The following is a 21,345-nucleotide window of genomic DNA, read 5'->3' on the forward strand; positions in this document are numbered from 1 at the left end:
CAAGCCTGGATCTCCCTACCTGGTGTATTGAGCTGATTGATGAGGATGTGGCCAGTGGTGGCTCTCTGGGCCACCTGTGCACTGTCTCTGTGACCCCAGCAGTGCCTCTCTGGGCCACCTGTGCACTGTCTCTGTGACCACAGCAGTGCCTCTCTGGGCCACCTGTGCACTGTCTCTGTGACCCCAGCGGTGACTCTCTAGGGCACCTGTGCACTGTCTCCGTGACCCCAGCGGCACCTCTCTGGGCCACCTGTGCACTGTCTCTGTGACCACAGCAGTGCTTCTCTGGGACACCTGTGCACTGTCTCTGTGACCCCAGCGGTGACTCTCTGGGCCACCTGTGCACTGTCTCCGTGACCCCAGTGGTGGCTCTCTGGGCCACCTGTGCACTGTTTCTGTGACCACAGCAGTGCCTCTCTGGGACACCTGTGCACTGTCTCTTGACAATCCTCCCAGGTCAGCACCTTCCAGTGTTTCAGGCTGTTCTGGGCCCAGAGGTACCCTAAGTTTTGGGACTGTCTCTAGCCAAAGCAGCTCCTACATAAGCACAGCACCCCTATCTCTCACACCCATCATCAAGTTATCATTTTTGTCCGTCACCTCTCTCTTTCCCCTGGGTTTGGGAGGACTCTGAGGCAGCCTGGACTTTTTTGGTGGCTTGCTAATGTGGTCTGGATGAGTTGGTGGGTTTTGGGTGTCCCTTCCTTCTGTGAGTGGGAACAGTGTCCTTGGGTCACCAGTGATTAATGCAGGGCTGTGCACAGCATGACTGTCCAGAACCACTCACCGGAGACTCGGTGTCCCAGGATCCCACTGGAGATGGCCATGACAGCCACCTCCACCGAAACAGCAGCCCAGGAGAAAGCCCCCAAGGAAACGCTATTTTGGGATGGGGAGGCGCTGAGTTGGTGGTGTTTGATCGCCAGCGCCGATCTGAAAACAGGGTGGGCAGATGCATGACAGTCAGGGTTCGAAATCCCATAGAGCCGTGCACGTTAGCACGGTTGATTTTGCTTCAGTAAGAGGAAGAAATGAGCCGGGCGTTGGTGGCGCACGCCTTTAATCCCAGCTCCCGGGAGGCAGAGGCAGGCGGATCTCCGCGAGTTCGAGGCCAGCCTGGTCTCCGTAGTGAGTTCCAGGACAGCCTCCAAAGCCACGGGGAAACCCTGTCTCGTAAAACTAAAAAAAAAAAGAAAAAAAAACGAGGAAGAAATGAGAGGAGTATCTAGGAGCCTCAGCTCAGCAGCAAGCACACAGCTACAGGGGCTGCTCTAGAGGGACAGGGTGCGGGTTGTCATGGGAGGGGCGGGGTGCTGGTTGTCATGGGAGGGGCGGGGTGCTGGTTGTCATGGGAGGGGCGGGGTGCTGGTTGTCATGGGAGGGGCGGGGTGCGGGTTGTCATGGGAGGGGCGGGGTGCGGGTTGTCATGGGAGGGGCGGGGTGCGGGTTGTCCTGACCGTGCACTCGCAGCTGCCTCCCTCCACTCTGCCCCTTCAGCACCTGGCCTCCTGGGATTCCGGAGACTGGGGGGGCTGTCAACAGCATACACTGCCACTGTGCAAATTAAATGCGACGGCATACACCTAACCGGCAATCAACCAAAATAGCACTTGGGGCGAACTCCAGACAATGCCTGACAAATAACTGTGTTTTCAGAACGCGAAGCCAACAGCAACAGCAAGGCCTGCTATTAACCTCTGGTGTTGGTGTCTCAGGGCGTGCAGCCTCCAGGTGGACTGTGCTGAGGAAAGTGTCTGGTTCCCCAGGGAGCCAGCTACGAGCTCGTGTGTGTGTGTGTGTGTGTGTGTGTGTGTGTGTGTGTCTGTGTGCGTGCATGCACAGAGGTACACCTATTGCCAGTGACTCCTCCAATAATGTGGTCTACAGCGTGGCATTAGCCAAGACTCACCCAGGCCAGAGCTGTGCTCTGGTCCCCGTATACCTGTATTTGTCAATGCTGAATCTTGAACCCGGGTCTCATTCAAAGCCTGTGCTTGTAGAGTGGTTTCGATACTGGGCTGCATTGGACATGTCAAAGTCCATGGCTTGAATGTTGGAATTTTCTACCCGTGTATAAGTACACATTGTAGTTCTTTTGCGTGGCTTGGTGCCTAGAGGCTGGAGATGAGCTGCCATCCTGTCTTTGGTTTCAACTTCCACAGCGGTGAGGAGTGCATTTCTGCTGTCGAAGCCTTCAGGTCTGTCAGAGCAGTTGCAGCTGGTCTACATTCTGGACAACGTCTCAGCCCCTTCAGACAAGCATTCTGTGTGGTTCTCAGCCGCATGTGGGGTTGTCAGCAAGGCCCAGAAGGGCCTGTGGGAAGTGAGTCCGAGCCATATGGAGCCCCTGGACAGAAGCAGCCTTGGGACGACGGAAGCTTGGGCAAGGTCAGAGAGGATCTTAGGGGATGACCCCTACGAGTCTGGGTGGCCCCTACCTGCACAGACTTAACTCTCTCTTCAGGTCGACAGTTGCCAAGACTGTAGGGAAATCACAGTGGCGGAGTGGCCGCACGTGAGAGTCAGGTGCTGCCTGGGGGCCCAAATGGAGGACTTCTCAATGTGAAATTGGCAAGTTATGCAAAATCCCTCCTGCTCTGTGAATGGACAGCGGGGCAGGTCTAGAGGTAGGAGAGGCCTGCGGGGCCAAGCCGGGAGGAAGCAGGAATGGCTGTTTGGAGGGGGGGGGGCTGGGGAGAAGGGAGGGGGAGGGGCTGTTTGGAGGGGGAGGGGCTGGGAAGAAGGGAGGGAGGAGGGTACCCTGGGGCTCTGTGAGTGAGGCCGGGATATGTGTCCCATTGATGTCTTTTTCTTAGGTCCCCAAAAGCCCCATCTCAGTGTCATCTCACAAGGCTGTCACTTTCTCTGCTATTCTTGAACAAGACCAGATTCATTATCAGCCTAAAAATTGATTTAGGAAAAAAAAAAAGCTGAAGTCTTGACTGAAGGAAAGATCCACTGAGATTCCTGATGATGGATGGCTGTGTTAGCGTGCTTCAGTTTTCTACTTATCAAATTAAACCTGCAGCCGAGGAGCACTTAATTAAGATTCTTTTTCATCAGCCAGAGATGAGAAGAAAGGGAGAGAGAGGTCTTAATTCCTCCAAGAGTACCCCAGGGCCTTGTGTGTGTGTGTGTGTGTGTGTGTGTGTGTGTCTGTGTGTGTGTGTGTGAAGCCACTGCAGGATGATGGAGCCCGGGGCTCAGGGGGGTGTGAAGCCACTGCAGGGTGATGGAGCCTGGGGTGGGGAAGACGGCTGTTTCTCTCCTGTAAACTGTCTGCTAGAGATGCAGATTTTATTCAGTTTTAATGTCCCAAGGATCCCTCTGCACACATCTGCACAAACAAAAGAACAGAGAAGCCAGACAGCCTGAGGCCTTGGGGTGTGGGAGCCTGAGGACCTGGGAGCCTGGGGCCCAGAGTCTGGGTGTCTGGGTGGGTGGAGCCTGTCCCCCAACCCCAAGGCCTGGGCTTCAGGAGGCAAAGTGGATAGGTGTTTTGTTTGCATGTACGCCTGGTGCCTGCAGGCCAGAAGAGGAACTAGGGTTGCAGATGTTTGTGATATAGGGCACTGGGAATTGAACCTGGGTCCTCTGGAAGAGCAGACAATGCTCTTTTTTTTTTTTTTTTTTTTTTGGTTTTTCAAGACAGGGTTTCTCTGTGGCTTTGGAGGCTGTCCTGGAACTAGCTCTTGTAGACCAGGCTGGCCTTGAACTCACAGAGATCCGCCTGCCTCTGCCTCCCGAGTGCTGGGATTAAAGGTGTGCACCACCAACGCCCGGCTCCATGGACACTCTTGCACTGATCTTGTCGTGTGTAATAACATGCTCACCTGTGCTGGGATTAGAACCTGGCCCTCCCACTGCCGATGGCCCCTCCCACTGCTGATGGCCCCTCCCACTGCTGATGGCCCCTCCCACTGCTGATGACCCTCCCATCCCAGCTCCTGTACTGTCCTATGAGGTAACTGGGGACTGCTCAGAAGTAAAGGACTGTTTTTCCTTTTTTCTTTTAAGTTGCTGTGGTGATGTAACTACTACAGCAAAAATGTAGGTCTGGTAACACATTTGGAGTCCCTGGTCTTTTCCTGGCATGCCACAGGTAGGAAATAAATGTGACCTCAAATCACAGTAAGTGAAATACCTACTTGTGTTTGCAGTGTCCAGTTGGGGTTCACCTGGGAAGGACTGTCTGTCTGGTTGGTGCCCTGGCTCCCCTATCTCCCCCATCTCCACTACACACACACACACACACACACACACACACACACACACTCACTCATGGATGCATTCATGTAAGTACACATGTACACACAGCTGCTACCTTCTCCCCTCCACCACACACACACGCAACACACTCATGTGAGTACACACACACACTCATGTAAATAAGTACACACACTCATGTAAATAAGTACACACACTCATGTAAATAAGTACACACACTCATGTAAATAAGTACACACACTCATGTAAATAAGTACACACACTCATGTAAATAAGTACACACACTCATGTAAATAAGTACACACACTCATGTAAATAAGTACACACACTCATGTAAATAAGTACACACACTCATGTAAATAAGTACACACACACACACACACACACACACAGCTGCTACTTCCCCAACAGAACTGCCAAGGTACAGCCTCTGTTCTCGGCTCCCACAAGCTGTGCAGCAGAATGGCTTTCTGGCATAAATAAAAATAAACCCCAGACGCTGCTTTTCAATTGGAGGATTAGCCTAAATGTTGTGAAACAGAAAGCATGAAATATGCATTGGAGAAGCGGCCCTCCCCGATCGGTGGCCTCCTGTGTAGCTCTAGGCGCAGGGTGTGGAGCTGGTTTTCCCGCCTGGCACCGCTGATGATTTGTGTGCGGTGTCGGTAAATGCTGTTATGACATTATTAATGTTTCGCACTCCAGCAAAGGACAATGGCCTATTGCCTCGTAATGTGCTGTCTGCTGCTGCATCGTGAGCACATGAAAGGGGGTTTCAAACACGGTGAAGTGCTCGTTTCCTCCTGCCCCAGGTCTATGAGCTGCAGAAGCTTCTGGAAGCTCTGGAAAGGCAGGAGAGGAGTCAAGGCTGATGGATAGAGAGGCCCTGGAGGAACGGGAGAATGGGGGTTGAGGAGCTCCAGGGAGTAGTTTGCCCTTCTGCTCTCAGGTGGAACCCAGTGCTCACCTTCCTCCTGGGCAAATCTGGAGTCTGTGTCTTGACCGCAGGAAGCTGGCCTTGCTGAATGGGTGGGGCCACAGACCCCTTTCTGCCCCTGGATGGGTGACACCCACAGAGAGCTATAAGGCCATCAAGTGGGTTTTACTGGCCTTGCACAACATTCTAAAAATATTGAGCTTACATTTTTAAATTATGCAACTTCACAGTGGAAGCTCAGATTTTTGGCTTCGTTTGAAGTAGCTGGGCCCGTGGCTGTGCAAAGCCGTGACTGCCTGTACAGTCCTCAGGGCATACAGGTCCTCCGCCACCTCTAGTCACTCTGTCCTGTTCCGTGAGGTCCCTGTGAAGGGCTGAACAGTGTCTCAAGTGATGTGTGCTCACAGAACAACAAGCCACCATCTGGTTTAGAAATAGGGTTCCAGCAAATGCCCTCACATAGAATGATGTCATCCGGGATCAGAGTGGATCCTGTATGCTTGCCCTCACATAGAATGATGTCATCCGGGATCAGAGTGGATCCTATATGCTAGGACAGCTGTCCTCACACAGGGAACTCTGGACACAGAAAGAGACACACAGGCCACCTGCAAGCCGAGAAACAGCACACGCTGCAGCTGTCACTAGCATCTGGGCAGGGGCAGGGACAGCATCTCCATCAGAGCTCCCGGAAGGACCCAGCCCCTCTGATGCCTTAAGTTCAGACGCCGCGCTTCCGGAGTCCAGAGAGTATGTGGAAGCTGTTCTTCTCGTGGAGATGTGCTTTGGTAACCTAGGAAACACCTTCAGTGCTTTTTCTAGGTTTTCCCCACTGAGTCCAAGATCCTGAACAGGGATGGCTCCCTTACTCCCTGATCCTTTCCAGGGGTCCTCCTCTGTCATCTTCAGCAGGGGAACTCACTGCCACTCAGGCCAGCTGCTGGCTCTGGGTTTCTCCTGGCGGCCCCAGCACAGGATGCCAGGGAGGGGGAGGGGCTGCAGCAAGGCCAACCCTCCCACAAAAGAAGGAAGTCGTGAAGAGGAAGAGAGGGCTCAGGTCGGGAACCTTCTAGGACCCGGTACTTATCCTTAGTTGTGCCCTGCAGCAGGCCTGCCTCAGTTTCTATTGCCTGCTCCAAGACGGCTGCCATACAGATACTCCCTGTTACCGTTTTAAAGAAGAAACAGAGACAGTATGGTGCACACACCTTTAGTTCTACTTCTTGGGAGGCAGAGGCAACTCTGCATTTGAGATCTGCCTGACCTACCTGGTGAGTTTCAAGCCAGTCGGGGCTATAGAAAGACAGACCTGTCTCAAAAAAAAAATTATGGTGTGTGTGGCAGAGGCAGGAGGATCAGGAATTTAGAGACAGCCCCAATATGTAGCAAGATTGGGGCTAGCCTGGGTGTGGTGGCTTCAAGGAGGGTGACCTCTATAGTCTAAGTCTGCACGCTTAGTCTCCAGGCGGTGAACTGTGTGGGAAGGATTGGGAGGTGTGGCCTTGTTGGAGGAGGTGTGTCGCTCACTAAGGTGTGAACTTTGAGGTTTCAGAAGTCCTGGCCAGGTCTAGTGTCTCCCTCCCTCTGACCACTGCTCTCAGCTCCCTCTCCAGCACCAGGCTTGCCTGTGTGGCGCCATGCTCCCACCATGATGGTAACGGACTAACAACCCTCTGAAACTGTAAGCCAGCCCCCAATTAAATCTTACAAGTTGCCTTGGCCATGGTGTCTCTTCATAGAAACAGAACAGTAACTAAGACACTGGGCTTTATGAGATCCTGCGTCAAAACAAAACACACTAATAAAAACCCGGGATGAGCCCCCAGTGTGACCTCTGGGACCTGATTAGAGCTGGGCTTCTGTTTTGCTAAGTTCCACAGCTGAGTCTGCTGTGGCCCAGGGCTGTTGGCCCTGGTCCACATGGCAAGGCATTCTGAGACTGGGACTCAGGTGCAGTAGCTCGTCTGAGAGCTGACCCAAGAGCAGTGACTGAAGAAAGACAGATGTCACAGGGCAGAGAAGGCAGCTATTGCCCAGGCAGTTGGCACCGCGGAGAAATGGCCACCCGAGCAGCCGGAGCACAGTCTTACCAGGGGCTTGTGGGGGGTGTGGCTCAGTATCACACTTAGGGGTGTCTGTCTACTGCTGTGGGTGCTCCTGGGGCACCCCAGTCCTCTCCCAGCACACTGCCGCCTCTCTTGCAGCCATCAGACAGAGTGGAAGCGGTGTCTCAGTAACTTGCAGTTTGGTGTGCAGAGGGGAATGCAGAGGACATACGGGCAGGGCCCCAGCGCCGCCACGGCAGACAGGAACAGCGGCGTGCATCCGCAGGCTCCATTCTCACACCAGCCTCTCGAGACCGGTGCTATAAATAGCCTGATTCACAGTGGGGGAACTGAGGCACAGAGCCGCTGTGTTCAAGGTTGCATAATGCGAGATTCATAGTTTCTTGCCTGATGTATGCAGCAAGGGGGGGGGGCACCGGACTTCCCTGGAGAGATGAGGCTGACAAAAGGGAGCAGGCAGCTGGGCAACCTGTCATATCAAATATCCCTGGCTCTTCTCCCTCTGCCTCTCGCTGGCTCTGAGCCTGCCACTCAGTGGCAGAGGGGGCTGTCCCTCTGCCCCCATATGGACATATCCAATAGAGCAAGACCCAGAGGAAGTGGGCAGTGGGGTTAAACTACCTTTTTGGGACCGAGTCTCATGTAGCCTAGGCTGTACTCAAATTAATTATGCAGCCAAGGCTGCATTTGAACTCCTGATCCTTCTGCCTCTATCTCCCAAGTGCCGGATGGACGTCATCACGCCAACTAGGAGTGTCCTTTTCCATCTGGTAAATCCTGATTGGGGGAAGGCCACCTCCCCAGATGGTACACTACAGTCATACCTACTAAGAAGGTGTTGAGTTCTACCCTAGGAAAGTATAAACTGGGTGTAAACTAACCCCTTGAGCTTGGGGAAATGGAGGGTGTGTGGTCGGAATAAACATTGTTTTTTTTACATTATTATTATTATTATTTTTGGTTTTTCGAGACAGGGTTTCTCTGTATTGTTTTGGAGGCTGTCCTGGAACTCGCTTTGTAGACCAGGCTGGCCTCGAAACTCACAGAGATCTACCTGCCTCTGCCTCCCGAATGCTGGGATTAAAGGCATGAGCCACCCCACCAACATCCAGCTGTTGTTACATTTTTATCTATTTGTTTATTTGTGTATTTTTTTTCAAGACAGGGTTTCCCTATGTGACAGTCCTGGCTGTCCTGGAACTCTCTCTGTAGCCCAGGCTGGCCTGGAACTCCCAGGGATCCTCCTGTTGTGGAAGCAGAGGCAGGTGGATGCTGCTCTACCCTACTGGCTGCACTTCAAACTCCTGAGTGCTGGGGTTAAAGGCGTGCACCGCCACTGCCTGGCACATTTCATGTACTTCATGATGCATGTGTGAAAGTCAGAGGACAACTTGAGGGAGTCAGGTCTTTCCTTCTAGCATGTGGGGCCTGAGGCTGGAACTCAGGTTGTCAGGTTTGGTTGCAGATGCCTTTACCTGCGGAGCCCCAGACCCCATTCAAATTTCTTGACCTGCATGGCTTCTAGAAAGTTCCCAGGCTGGGTGGGCACTATCCCAGACCAGATCTCTACCACACACAGACATGACACCCTACTCCCACTAGTAAGTGCCCCAAAGCCACTGAGTACAAAGATGGTTTGTGAGAGGTGCCCCCTCCTTAGCTCAGGACAAACCCTATGCTCTGTTAGTTTTTTTTTTTTTAATACAAGCTAGAATTATCTGAGAAGAGGAAATGCCTCTATCAGATTGGCCTATAGGCAAGCCTGTGGTCGTTCCTTTCCTTTAAAAAAAAGTGATCTGTACACTTGGTGTTTTGCTTCCTTGTGTGCCTGTGTGAGGGTGTCAAATCACTGGGAGCTAGATTACAGACTGTTGTGAGCCACCATGTGGTTGCTGGGAATTGAACCCAGGTCCTCTGGAAGAGCAGCCAGCGCTCTTAACCACTGAGCATCTCTCCAGCCCCTGGGTTTTCTTGATTAATAGTATAGGTGGGCCCAGCCTACTATGATGGGGGCCGTCTCTGGGCAGGTAGTCCTGGTGGAAACTGACTGAGTGAGCCTTGGAGAGTGAGCCAGTGAGCAGCACTCCCCCAAGGCCTCAGTTCCTGCCTCCAGGTTCCTCGTTGAGTTCCTGCCCTGACTTCCCTCTGTGACAGATTGTGATGCGAACATGTCAACCATAAAGCTTCCCTTCCGGGTTGCTCTTAGTCATGGTGTTCATCACAACGTAGAAACCGAGTTAGAGAGTCCTTAGTCTCTCCCATCCCCGGCCCCTTTGCAGCCTGTCCTGCCCCCCTGGGAGCCTTTTCTCACAGCGGTGACTCACACTGATGGCTTTTCCTGCTTTTCACCAGCGTTCACCTGTCCCCGTCCCATTATCTCATTGCCTTACTCCCCGCCAATGTGAAAACGAGTGATAAATTGGTGTTGGCGGGGCTGATGTGTTACCTCAGCTAGGTAACACATTTGCATTGAACAAGGGCAGTCTGACCCTGCATGCTTCCGTCAAAAGGATTGACGGATGGAAGAGGGAAATTTGGGCACTCCAGCAGGCTGGCTAAGGAAATGTTTGAGGGCAGCGGGATGGGGTCGCTGCTAAGACTCTTCTAAATCATGCCTCTTGTCTGGGTGCCTCCAGCTGACACAAGTCTGGGTGTCGTTCCTGGCTGTCAAAGCCAAAACCACATCACCTCTAAGGAGCAAAGTGACGGGCCAGTAAGAATGGTTAGAGGTAAAGTAATCTGTCGTTAAGCCTGATAACCAGAGTCTGAGCCCCAGGACCCGCTCCAGATAAATTCAGGAAGGATGTACACAGGACTCAACAATGCTAAAATTCAAGCCCGTGGGTTTGGCAGTTGAAAGGGTCTCGGTGAGCTAAAGCCCCGTTAGCTCCAACCCTCGCTGATGAAGAGGGTCTGAGGCTAGATCCCAGACGATACGATCTGGCTCCCAGCATGAATGCCACAGACCCAGCTTATTATAGACCAGTGAGAAGTGGGAGGACTCGGGGGAGCTTCTCAGGGTGGGTGGGCGCTGCTGCTCCGAGAACCGCGGCGGTGCAGCTGCAGGTACAGAAAGAAGCTCTTGGGGGCGGCTCATGCCTGCAGGACGGACCACTGTCCCCTCTCCGCGCCCTTGTGCCTTACGCTTTGCAGTTACCGGAGTAGCCTCTGCAGTTGGATTCCCTAGGAAGTTGCATGGCCGCGGGAGAGGCGCAGGACCACGCACGGCCGGTGTGGCTCCAGCGGCTGGTGTCCCCCTCCTCCGCGCACAGCCCCGGGAGGGTGCGCGGCGGGGCCGCGGCCACGAGGTGGCGCCCACGCGCCGAGGAAGCGCGAGGCGGCTCCCGGGCCGCCTCCTCATTGGGAACAATGCGGCGCCTCGGGCTATAGCGCCGCGCGGGACCCCGGAGCAGGAGCCCTGAGCGCCGGCGGTCGAGAGATCGAACGAGCGGGCGAGCAGGCGAGAGCAGGCGTGCGCACAGGCGTCCCTCCCTCGGAGCCATGGGCGCGGCGGGGCGCCAGGCTGCCGAGCGGCGCGGCCGGAAGGTGCGAGGGGCGGGGGCGCGGGCCTGGGGCCGCCTCTAGCCGGCTCGGAGGGCGCGGGCCCCGGGGATGAGGGCGTCCGCCGCGGGAAGCCGGTCTGCGCGCCGCGGCGCCGTCCCGCCCAGCCAGCGAGCCTGAGCAGGCAGACGCGCGGCCGGCGATCTGGAGGCGCGCCGCCTCGCCATCCCCAAAATGTGAAGCCGGGAGGGCGGAGACGCAGAGACCGCCCGGCCGGGAGCCCTCGCCGAAACCCCCTGCCCTACGCGCCCAGGCCTCGCCATCTCCTCCATCCCCCGCATCCCCTGCGCGGTTGCAGAGCAGCGAAGCCATCGCGCCCCGCGCGCCCTCGGCGCTGCGACCCCCGGCTTCGGCCCGCAGCGGCTTCGCGTTTCTCGAGGTGGCCGGAGCCGGGCCCAGGACGGTGCGTCCGGCCTCGCCCGCGGCTTCTCGCCCAGACAAGTTTGAACAATGATCACAGTCAACCCGGATGGGAAGATAATGGTCAGAAGATGCCTGGTCACCCTGAGACCCTTTCGGTAAAGTTCTTTGCTGGTTGGCGCTTGGTGGAGCTGGGCGAGGTTCATCCCCGCGGGGTTGCAAGTCCAGGTGGCCGGGGAGGGTGGCGAGTCTATTCTCGACGAGAGCCATGGGGATGAGAAACGGATGGAGATGGGATTGGGTGTATGTGCGTGTATGGGGGTGCAGGTCTGGACCTGTCCTGAGTTGATCAAGATTGGGGCGCTATCAGGTATGGAGAGATCAAAATGGGGTCAGAAAACACCCAAATCAAGGCGGCCCTGGGTTCCAAAGTGGTCCCAGCCAGCAAGTCTCTTTCCTGCCCCTCACGTGGGTCCCATCAGAGCCGTGAAGTTACTGCGGGGTGCCTACGAGGCACCCCTGGCATCCCGCCTGTCGCCTTCTAGGTCGGCCCGCCCATCCTTTCTGCCTAGTCCATCCCCCTTTTCCCGCCCTTGTTGCTTTCCCATCCTTCCGGTTGGGCACGAGCCTATGTCTGACAGGAGAGTCCCCAGGATTGGGGCAAAGACCCCTTCTGCTGGGGATTTGCTCCCAAATGCAGATCTTCAACGGGCTAGACAGGCGCAGCAGGAACATGGAGCACTGACCGAGTCCAGGGACGCCTCTGTTTCCCTGCCGTGGACAGTCCTAGCCAGGCAGGGTGCAGTTTGTGAGGGACTCACTAGGACCTGTTGGTCCTGGGAAGGGACCCTGCTTCCTTCTCCCAGAGTCCAGCAGAGCTAGGTTCTCAGGCCAGGCTGGGGAGGTGTGTGTGTGTGTGTGTGTGTGTGTGTGTGTGTGTGTGTGTTGGGAGGGGGGGCGCCGGAGTGTTGTCTTGCTTGGCAGCTGGGTCCCAGATGACCGAGGTGGTCACAGTAGTGGGGTGTGATTAGGCCACAAGTGGAGTCTGGCCATAAACCTTGAGGCATGTGCGGGCTTTCCCTCCGGGCCCTGGGTTGATCCCGGTGCCTCCAGACAGCCTTCTGTGCCCAGCTGGGTTGGAGGTGGAGAGACATGGCCCACTTGGCTGTCGCCATCAGCATGCTGGTCTGGTTTGGGGCTGAGATGACAACCTCTGGGGACAGTTGTCTCTGAATGCCAAGGTCTGCAGAGCCAGAGAGCTGTGGGCAAGGCTTTCAGAGGGTTATTTGGAGAGTGTCTCAGAAATCCCTGACCTAAGGTGCCCCAAGGGAACCAGGTCACCAAGAAGCATCTATGGCTTCCCCAGAGAGAGAGAGAGAGAGAGAGAGAGAGAGAGAGAGAGAGAGAGAGAGAGAGAGAGAGAGAGAGAGAGAGAGAGAGAGAGAGAGAGAGAGAGAGAGAGAGAGAGAGACCCTGGAACCCTGCCCTGCTGAGTAACGAGAGGTTCTTGCTGGCCTCATATCCCAAATCAACTCTGTATCTGGCTTCTGACCGATCTTGGTGCAGTCAGCGGTCTCCAGCACCACGGACAGCGCTCGCATCCTTGGGCTGCGTTTCCCTCTGTGTGCCCTTACTTGAGGATTGCCAGTGCAGTCACAACTCCCTTCCATCCCTGCTAGGATGGTGGGAACCCACAGCGACCAGTCTTCTCCATGTCCCCCTCAGGTCTTTAGACTGGATGCCAGGGGCAACCCTCTGGTTCCATCACCATAACTTGGTTTATCCCCAGGGGAGGTCTGGGGATGTTTTAGAGCAGAGCTCGGGGCAGGGCCTTTATTTTGTGTCCCTGAGATGTCACTTGGATGGATATATTAATTTATGGGACCATTGAACCCACTATAAATGACCACCAGCTGCTTTTGGGGGACCCTGGGCCCCAGCTATGGAAACTGGTAGAGAGAGAAATGCCAGGGCAGTAGATTGGGGCCTCAAAGCCCAAGCAGAAGGTGTAGACACCTTTTCCACGGCAAGCATCCCTATCTCCTGCCCTAAATACTACCCCACGTCCACAGGATGGGAGGAGAATAGTGGGGCTCCCACGCGATCTCCCCGGGTGTGCTTTGAACCCCATTCTGGGCTCAGAGGGATTCAGTGAGGTCCCTCTGATGTAAGAGGTGTTCCCTATGCCACCTGTCCTACTGTAAGCTCACCAGGCTCTCCCACAAACCAGGAACATGGCTGTCCTTGCGGGGGCTGTCCTACTGGGACCTCTGAGTCTAGGTCCTCCCCATCTCTGTCTCAATGTCTCTAACAGCTTCCTGTAAATATGGGCTCAGAATTTGTTGAGTTTCTCCCTTTCTCTTAAGATTATGTGTTTTCTTTAATGGACCAATTTTTTTAAAAAAATTAAACGCTACACTGCCAGCTTAAAATAATGAAGATGAAAACGTATGAAGCAGAAAGACACAAACAGAAACCAGGGTTGGAGTCATGAGGGGGATGGGGCAGCTGGGGGCAGCTGGCATGACTTTTGGGGGACTCTTCGTGGTCATCCTGGCTCCATATCAGGTGTGGATAGAGAGCCCCTCGCTCTGACCTGGGGGGAGGGAGGGTCCCCTTTCAGCTCTGCCAGCCCTTCAAGGGCTCTGATGAACTTGGGGTCTCAAACCTGCTTTGCCTCTACCATCCCCCCTGGGCTGCCAGCTCAGTTCTTGTTGTGCCCAGCCGGGAGCACTGGTCTTGCTGGGCTTGAGGCAGGGACTCTTAGCCTAGATTCCTGCTGTCACTTTGGGTTTTACCCCAGCGTCTGGCACCTCTTAGACGATGAGTATGTTTTGAAAGAATGAGTGATGTCATGTTTTGGCCTGCTCCCCCTTCCCCGCGCCACTGCAGGCACACTCGTGTGACACTCCACGCCTGGGCGAGATGTCCTGACCCCCAGTGGTGCAGGCTGGCAAGTCAGGGTGCGCATGACCGGTGGAGAAGTGTGCGGGTTGGGTGGGCACAGTGGGGGCGGAGGGGGGGTGTGCCCCGCCCTGAGATGTTACCACCTAGGAGTGATGGGGGGGGGCGCGTGCGGCACCCTGTGAGGACACAGATAAGGGAGCTCATGACAGATGGCGGAGGTTGTGTACACAGTGCCCAGTGCGGCCCAGGTGATTGATGGGAACCAGGTGGGTCTCGCTGTTCCATCTGTACCAATGATTTTCACGTCATTGTGGACCAGAGTCATTGGGGAGCTGGCTAAAACAGATGGCCTGCCCTGTGCAGGGTCCCATCGAGGAAGGGGGATTTATGATATCCTCTCTCCTGCCCCCTCCCTTTGCCGCCTGTGCTGGGATTGAACCCGGGGCCTGGTGTATGCCAGACAAGCAGTCTACTGCTGAGCTGCGCCCCTCGCCCGGAACAGCCATCCCTAGTGGTTCTTGACCGTTGGTCCACACCCTGCACTTTGGGGACTCACTGCTCCTGGTGAACACGCCCCATCTGAGTCTGGCCCCTGTTCAAGTTTCTCCCTGAGTGCACTCCTCTTGTTCACGGTTTCCTTCCCGCCCCCAAATGTGGTCAGTTTCTCTGTCCCATTGAGGTGGGAGCCTCCTGGGTCTGGGAACTCAACCCCCAGGTCTGATTCTCCCTGCTCTCACTTGCTGGTTCTTTGCTGGCCCGAGGGCAGCTCATTTAGTAGCAGAAGGAGAACTGGAACTTGCTATGTAGCTGAGGGTGACCTTGAACTCCTGACTCACCGCAACCACTCCACCGGCCGCTCTCCATGCCTTTCCCAGCTGGGAGTGGGCGCTGGACTGCTGGTGCCCTGCTGACCCGCGTCCGTCTTGTTCCCCTCTCCCGCAGGCTGTTTGTCCTGGGCATCGGCTTTTTCACTCTCTGCTTCCTGATGACATCTTTGGGAGGCCAGTTCTCTGCCAGGCGCCTGGGGGACTCACCCTTCACCATCCGCACAGAAGGTAATCTTGAGGGCAGGGAGTGCCAACAAGAAATATGCGTGATCTTAAGTCAGAGGGGAGGTGCCTCGAAGCTCAGCCCCTGTAGCAGGCTTTCTGGGACCTTGGCCTCTGAATATGCAAATGTGTAAGTGTGGGGAGGACACTGAACTTGCACTGTGACATGCATGCTGCTTGGGCTGTGGCCCTGTCACTGCCACTGGGATTCTCTGGCTAGAGGGAGGATCTCCCAAGTGCCATAAGGGACCCCTGTGTTGCTGGAGTGTTGGGGACGGTGTCTTTGAACACAATGTTCTTTGAGACCCATGTTTGTAGGCGTGGTTTTCTGTCCCATCAGCCCGCTCCCAAATAACCACATGGAGACTTCTTACTAATTGTAAGTGCTTGGCCGATGTCTTTGGCTTGTCATTAACTAGCTCTTACAAGTTAAATTAACCCATGTCCTTATCTACACTCTGCCACATGGCGGTACCTTTATTAGCATGGCGCCTTCATCTCCTGCTCTCTCTACATCTGGCTTGAGACTCCCTGTGACCCGGCCCTTCTTCCCCTGAGCTGACAAGTCCTGCCTAACTTCTATCCGCCTAGCTATTGGCCGTGTAGCCCTTTATCAAGCCAGTGAGAACCAACGGATATTCACAGGGTACAAAAAGATTGTTCCACGGCGGCCTGCGTTCTGCGTCTTTGACCCCAGCAGAGCTGTGGTAGGGGGCCAGGCCCACAAAGGGCTCCCATGGCTCCCATCTGAGCTCTTGTGATGTTGGTCTTACCTGCTCCTTCTCTGTCCCTGGCCTGCATGATGCTGGCTAGGTATGGAATGCAGGTGCGGAGTGTGGGCTTTTGGGACCAGACAGTCTGAATCTCTAGTCACTAGCTTTGTAGTGTTGCCAGATTCTTAAGTCACGGAGAGAAGGAGAGCAGAGGGGCTGAGGGAGTAATGACCCTCTCCGGTGAGAGTTGAGCGGGCTGCTGAGCAGAACTCCCTGGTACTGCGCTGCTGTCAAACAGCTTGGAGGTGACAAGTCCTCAGCCCTGCCTTTCCTCCTCCTCACACCGCTCACGGGGCTGCTGGGAGCAGGGACCTCCTGGGTTCTGCACGGTGTGTCACAGGGCCTCTTGGGTCAATAGTGGGTAGAAGGAGCGTGGCATGGCAGGGAGACTGAGGCAGGTGGGGCTTCTGGAGCTGTTGGTGTTGTGAGAGTTCCACCTGACTAGAGTCTCTTGGAGATCACGTCCTCGATGGTTCCCAGTGATGAGTTCTGAGTGGCGGGGGTTGTCAGCTCAAGTGGGCTCTGAGTGGCGCTTAGTGTACCATCTGGTAGATCCTCCGGCTTGTTCCTTGCCTTAGCGCGAGTCTTTAAATTTGCAAAAGCTCTCAGAAGCCAGCTCATACGTATCCTCATAGCTGTTCCAGACAAGCACGACACCCTGTCTCTGGCTTCCAGGGACCCCCCCAGTATCTGAGCCTCGGGCCCCCTTCTGGTAAGCAGGGTGGGGCACTACCTCCTGAGGGTGGCCATGAGCCTGTGTTAGTACACTTGGAGAGGGGATCCCGTGCAGCGTGGAGTTCCCATGCACACGTGGTGTGTGTGCTGTGTATGGGAGGGGGTGCTCCGGGGATGGGTGCTGAGGGGAGCAGGAGGACCAGTGAGGTGTATGGGTCTCTACACAGGAGATGCTCAAGGGTTGAGGCTGGAGAAGAGGGGGCAGTGTGAAGACTCCCTGGGGAGGAGACAGGGGAGAGATGGTTGGGGGCTCAGCACGGAGAAAGATGCTTCAGTTCCCTGGGAATGTGCTTAGAAGTTGGCTTCAAGAGCATAGACCTCCGGAATTTTCCAGAAGTTCGGGAGTCTGCTGGGTAAGACTGAAGACATTTCAGGAATGGGGATTGTGCCTGGGCTCTGGTTCTTTTGGCTCCCCGCCCCACCGAAGGGGTGGGGCCAAGACGACACCCCCATCTCATGGTCTCTGCCCTGCCAGTGCTTTGGGAAGGGTCTAGTTCAAGCCATAGATCTTGTACCAGGGAAGGGAGAGAAACTTCCAGGTTACACATGTAGTTACACTAGAGTTGTGTGTGTGTGTGTGTGTGTGTGTGTGTGTGTGTTTACACCTGCAGGAGCTTCCCATTTCTAAAGTGAAGTCTCGAGATACAGAGCATGCCCACAGTTCACGCAGCGGGGCCTGAGGGCAACACACTCTGGCTCTCTCATCCCTGTTTCCTAACAGTTTTTATGGCCCCCGGTGTGGCGTGGGAGGCCCCTCCTCTGGGCCAGTGTATTCACTCCAGGATAATAAAGTGTCCTGAGATTTAGAGAAAAAAGAAACTCTCTGAGTGGGAACCCCTTGGGGAAGGTGGGGCTTCTGGTTTGGGGAGGGACTTGCCTTTGGTCCCTGCCTAGTCCCTCCCCTCCCTCCTCCTTAGAAGGTTCTTGCTTTCTCCTCCCACGGAGTCAGACCTGAGCAAGCTTCCTTACAGATGTGGGCAGGGGCTTCTCTAGGGCACACGGGGGACCGGAGGTCCCAGCTCAGCTGCTGTGTCTGCCCGCAGATGACGGCTGGTGTCCTGGCTCTGCTGACCACGCAGGCCCCAGGCCAGACAGTGAGGGGAGGGTGCACTGGGTTCTGTGGATGGCGCTTGGTGGTGGACCATAGTTTTGGTCAAGGAGGGCTAATAGATAGAAAAGAGCCCCATTCAGCCCTGGGAGGGGGGAACCTGACCCCTGCAGCCCACACTCCGCTGCCTCAGCTGGGCCTGCAGTGGCTGTCCTATACGGGAGCCCAAATATGCACATTTTCCCAGCTGTCCAGACACCTAGGCCAGGCTTCCTCTGCAAGTGCCGGGGAGGGCTCTATTCTCTGGCAGGTGGGGGCTTGATTAAGGTAAAGGGAAGGCATAGGGACACAAAAGAATGGGAGAAACAGCCACAGAGAGAGTGTCTGGGGGAGGAGATAGACTAGCTGGCCTCGGGGTAATAAAAACACCCTTCTCTAAATGTGGGGTCTATTCATATCTGCAGTATCCCAACCTTCCTTATTTATATGGAAATCAGAGGGGAGCGCGTGTGCATTAGCTCCCAGACTTACTGTTGGGGCCGCGTAGTGACTTCATTTCAATTCAGTCAATGCCAAGAATGGGAAGTGACTCAGGGGAGGATGTGTCAGCTTGCTTTGCTGGTAGTCCTGGGGGCCAGCGGTGGCATCTGAGAGTGTGTCTCTTGGGGAGGGCCTGCCTCCTGGCCCGCTCCCCTCTTGGGTGCCTTTATCCTTAGGTATCTCCTCAGCAAACACATGAGCTTCTCCAGTAGGGTGGAGTCACACCTTTTGCAGGAGGAGAAGGCCACTCCTGAGCCCCAGGAACCGGAGCAATCTTGCTGTCTTGGTTTAGGAACAGGAGAATGCCACGAGAGCCATTGAATTGGGTCTATCTCCTCAGCCAAAGCCATAATGAAACCTGGGCAGTGGCCACTAAGTCCTCTGGCTTTGGGGTCACACCTCCTGCTGGCTCCTTATTAATTCCTGCAGCGAGGAGTAGACTCTGACCCCCAAATGCCTCCAGAGAGTCTTGTGTGGGGGTGACCTACATTTCCCTGTTCATTTCTTCCTCTGATTTCTTGCTTCAGCAACGGAACCAGCTCACGCCTCCTCTCCTGACTCCTTCGTCTTTCTGGCCCTGATCTGTTGGGAAGGACACCCCGTTATTCTTAAGTCCCTTGCCCAAAAGCCTGTGTGTGTTGTAGCCAATCGCGTGGGGACAAAGAGGGTCATGGAGCAGGGGCTTCGGACCAGGGCCAAGCATGGAAGACAGATTCTAACTCCTCCATCGGTGGCAAGACGACCTCCCAACCTCACCCCAATGCGCACGCCGCGATCATTCCTGCAGAGGGGTTTCCCTGCGTCCTTCTTAGACCTCTACCCTGTCTCCAGACCCCCTTTCTCCAGTCTTCTAGGCTGTGCAAGGAAGCTGTCTCCCTGTGTGGATGTGCAGAGTCGTTTATCGCTCTGTGGTGGTGCCCAGGCCCACCAGGGGCCACAGGAACCACGTGAAATGCTCCTCGAGAGGTTCCAGTGCCAGCTTTCATGGGACTCACCCGCTCTCCCCCCCCATCTCTACTTTTATGGCACCTGTCTCTCTTTTCCTTCCTTTCTATTTCCTTCCTCTTCCTCCTCTCCCCCTCCCTTCCTTTCCTGGGACCCCAATTTCTATCAGCGCTAAGGAGGTGACAAGAAGATAGAACTACAAAAGCTGACGACTTCAGACTCCCCCGCACCCCCATTTTACCCAAGGAGAGACTGAGCTGGAGAATGAAGTCCCCCCCCCCCCCGTTACTCCCAGACTCTGTCAAGCTGTCCTGGGCAGCCTGGATAGTAGTATGGATGGGGCCAGCGATGGTGGGTGAAGGCAGTGAGGAGGGGCAACCTGGGCTGGGCTAGGGGGAGGGTGGTGGTGGGGGATGGGGATGGAGGGGCTGGTGGATCTCTCTCCAGGAAGCACAGCCCCCAAGGCCAGTGAAGTCAAGGAAGGCATGCGTGTGCTCCCGCAGAACTGCCGGCCAGGCTGTGAGGGTCATTCCGTCTTGAGTGCTCTGGCCAGTGCGTGGCTAAGCAGGCTCCAATTCTAGGGTGATTAGCTGTAGTTTCTTTCTTCTTTCTCATCTTGCTCCCTTGGGAAAGGGGCTGCCGCAGATGAAGCAATGGGCGGTGGTCCCCCAGGGCAGCCCAGGAAGGCTGAGCAGGCTGTGCACTGCAGACTCAACACCCCCTCAGGCATCCACGGTACAGATGGTACCCCCGGGGCTCTGCAGCACAGTGGCCGGGTCAAAATTTGCTTTCTCCCCTCTCCTGTGAGCTGAAGTGATGGCCCCTGCCTCTTCTTTCTCTTAGGTGCTCCAAGCACCAGCTGGATGCTGGGTCCCGGGTTTGGGCTCAGTCAGGAGACAGAGTGATGGCTGCCCTGGTCTCTGTGAGGCTGAGATGGAGTCCGCTGCTTCTGTCTTGTTGCGGGGACTAATTGACTGACTCACAGATTGTATATGAGTGGCAGAGGATGGGCATAGTGATGGGGAAACTCAGGTTGATTTATCTGAGGCTGCTGTTGGGATTTCCCCAGGCTGAGTTATCTTTAGAGAAGCTCACTTGAGGGCTGGCCATGTAGCTCAGTGGTAGGGCATTTGCCCAGCATGCCCGAGGCTCTGGGCTCCATCAATCTCTCTTTCTTCCTCCCTTTCTCCCCTCTTTTCTCTTCTCTCTCTCTCTCTGTGTCTCTTTCTCTCCTCTCTCTGCCCCCCTCCCTCCCTTTGAAAACAGGGTTGTTGTTGTTGTTTTTTTTGGGGGGGGGTTTCAAAACAGGGTTTCTCTGTATTGTTTTGGAGGCTGTCCTGGAACTCATCTGTGGACCAGACTGGCCTCGAACTCACAGAGATCCACCTGCCTCTGCCTCCCGCGTGCTGGGATTACAGGCGTGCTGGGATTATATACCAACGCCCTTTCTCTGGGTAGTCTCAGCTGTCCTGGAACTCACTCTGTAGACCAGGCTGGCCTCGAACTAAGAGATCTGCCTGCCTCTGTCTCTCACGTGTGTGCTACCACTACCTGGCTTGGGCTTAGTCACTTAAAACTACAAGAAAAACAAAACAAAACAAAGGTCACCTTCCTGGACGAGGAAGGCCTTTTTCTATTCCCCTTACTGAGGGGCAGGAGAATCCATTTCCTCCTCCCTCCCTCCCTGCTCCTTCCCTTCCTTCCTCCCCGTCTATCTCCGCTGTCCCATGTGACTCATGTGACTCCTAGAACATCTCCGGCTCCTTCCTCTCCCTCTCCTTCTCTTTCCACTGGTTTCCCCTCAGAGCCAGGGATACGTCTCCAAAGGACGCAGACCCCCGTTTCTCATGCTTCTTGAGTGACTGTTCTCCGAGACAAGCAGCCAGCCGTCATCTTCGGGACTTCCGCTGTGTCCTCTTGCAAAAGGGTCACCCCTGCTGGGCTTGTGGACTGTTTTCAATCTCATGGAGGGGGTGAGGAAGGTCATGAGTCCCTTACCTCACCTGAGTGTCCAACTGCTCCTTCACATGCTCAGTGTAGCTCTGCCTGGGGCGGGGCGGGGACATTAGGGCAGGTAGGGGAGTAAAGAGGATGGCTCCATCTATGAGGGTTCTGGAAAGTCCTCACCCCTGCTGGGTAAAGGCTTTCCAGGCTGGCCTGTGAGGGAGGAGCGCCCACACCCTTGTAGGTAACCCCC

General features: G+C 55.3%; 1 protein-coding gene across 1 annotated transcript in view; it reads left to right on the forward strand.

Moving 5' to 3' along the window:
• The first annotated feature begins 10,580 nt into the window (after positions 1-10,580).
• Positions 10,581-21,345, forward strand: part of Mgat5b (alpha-1,6-mannosylglycoprotein 6-beta-N-acetylglucosaminyltransferase B) — a 62,168-nt gene continuing 51,403 nt past the window's right edge. Inside the window, 2 exon segments of the mRNA XM_013113451.3 lie at positions 10,581-11,309; positions 15,001-15,113. Of these exon segments, the coding sequence (XP_012968905.1) occupies positions 11,242-11,309; positions 15,001-15,113 (181 nt within the window). The 5' untranslated portion in view covers positions 10,581-11,241.

This window comes from Mesocricetus auratus, unplaced genomic scaffold (assembly GCF_017639785.1).
Source record: "Mesocricetus auratus isolate SY011 unplaced genomic scaffold, BCM_Maur_2.0 Super-Scaffold_100007, whole genome shotgun sequence".
NCBI classification, from domain to species: domain Eukaryota; kingdom Metazoa; phylum Chordata; class Mammalia; order Rodentia; family Cricetidae; genus Mesocricetus; species Mesocricetus auratus.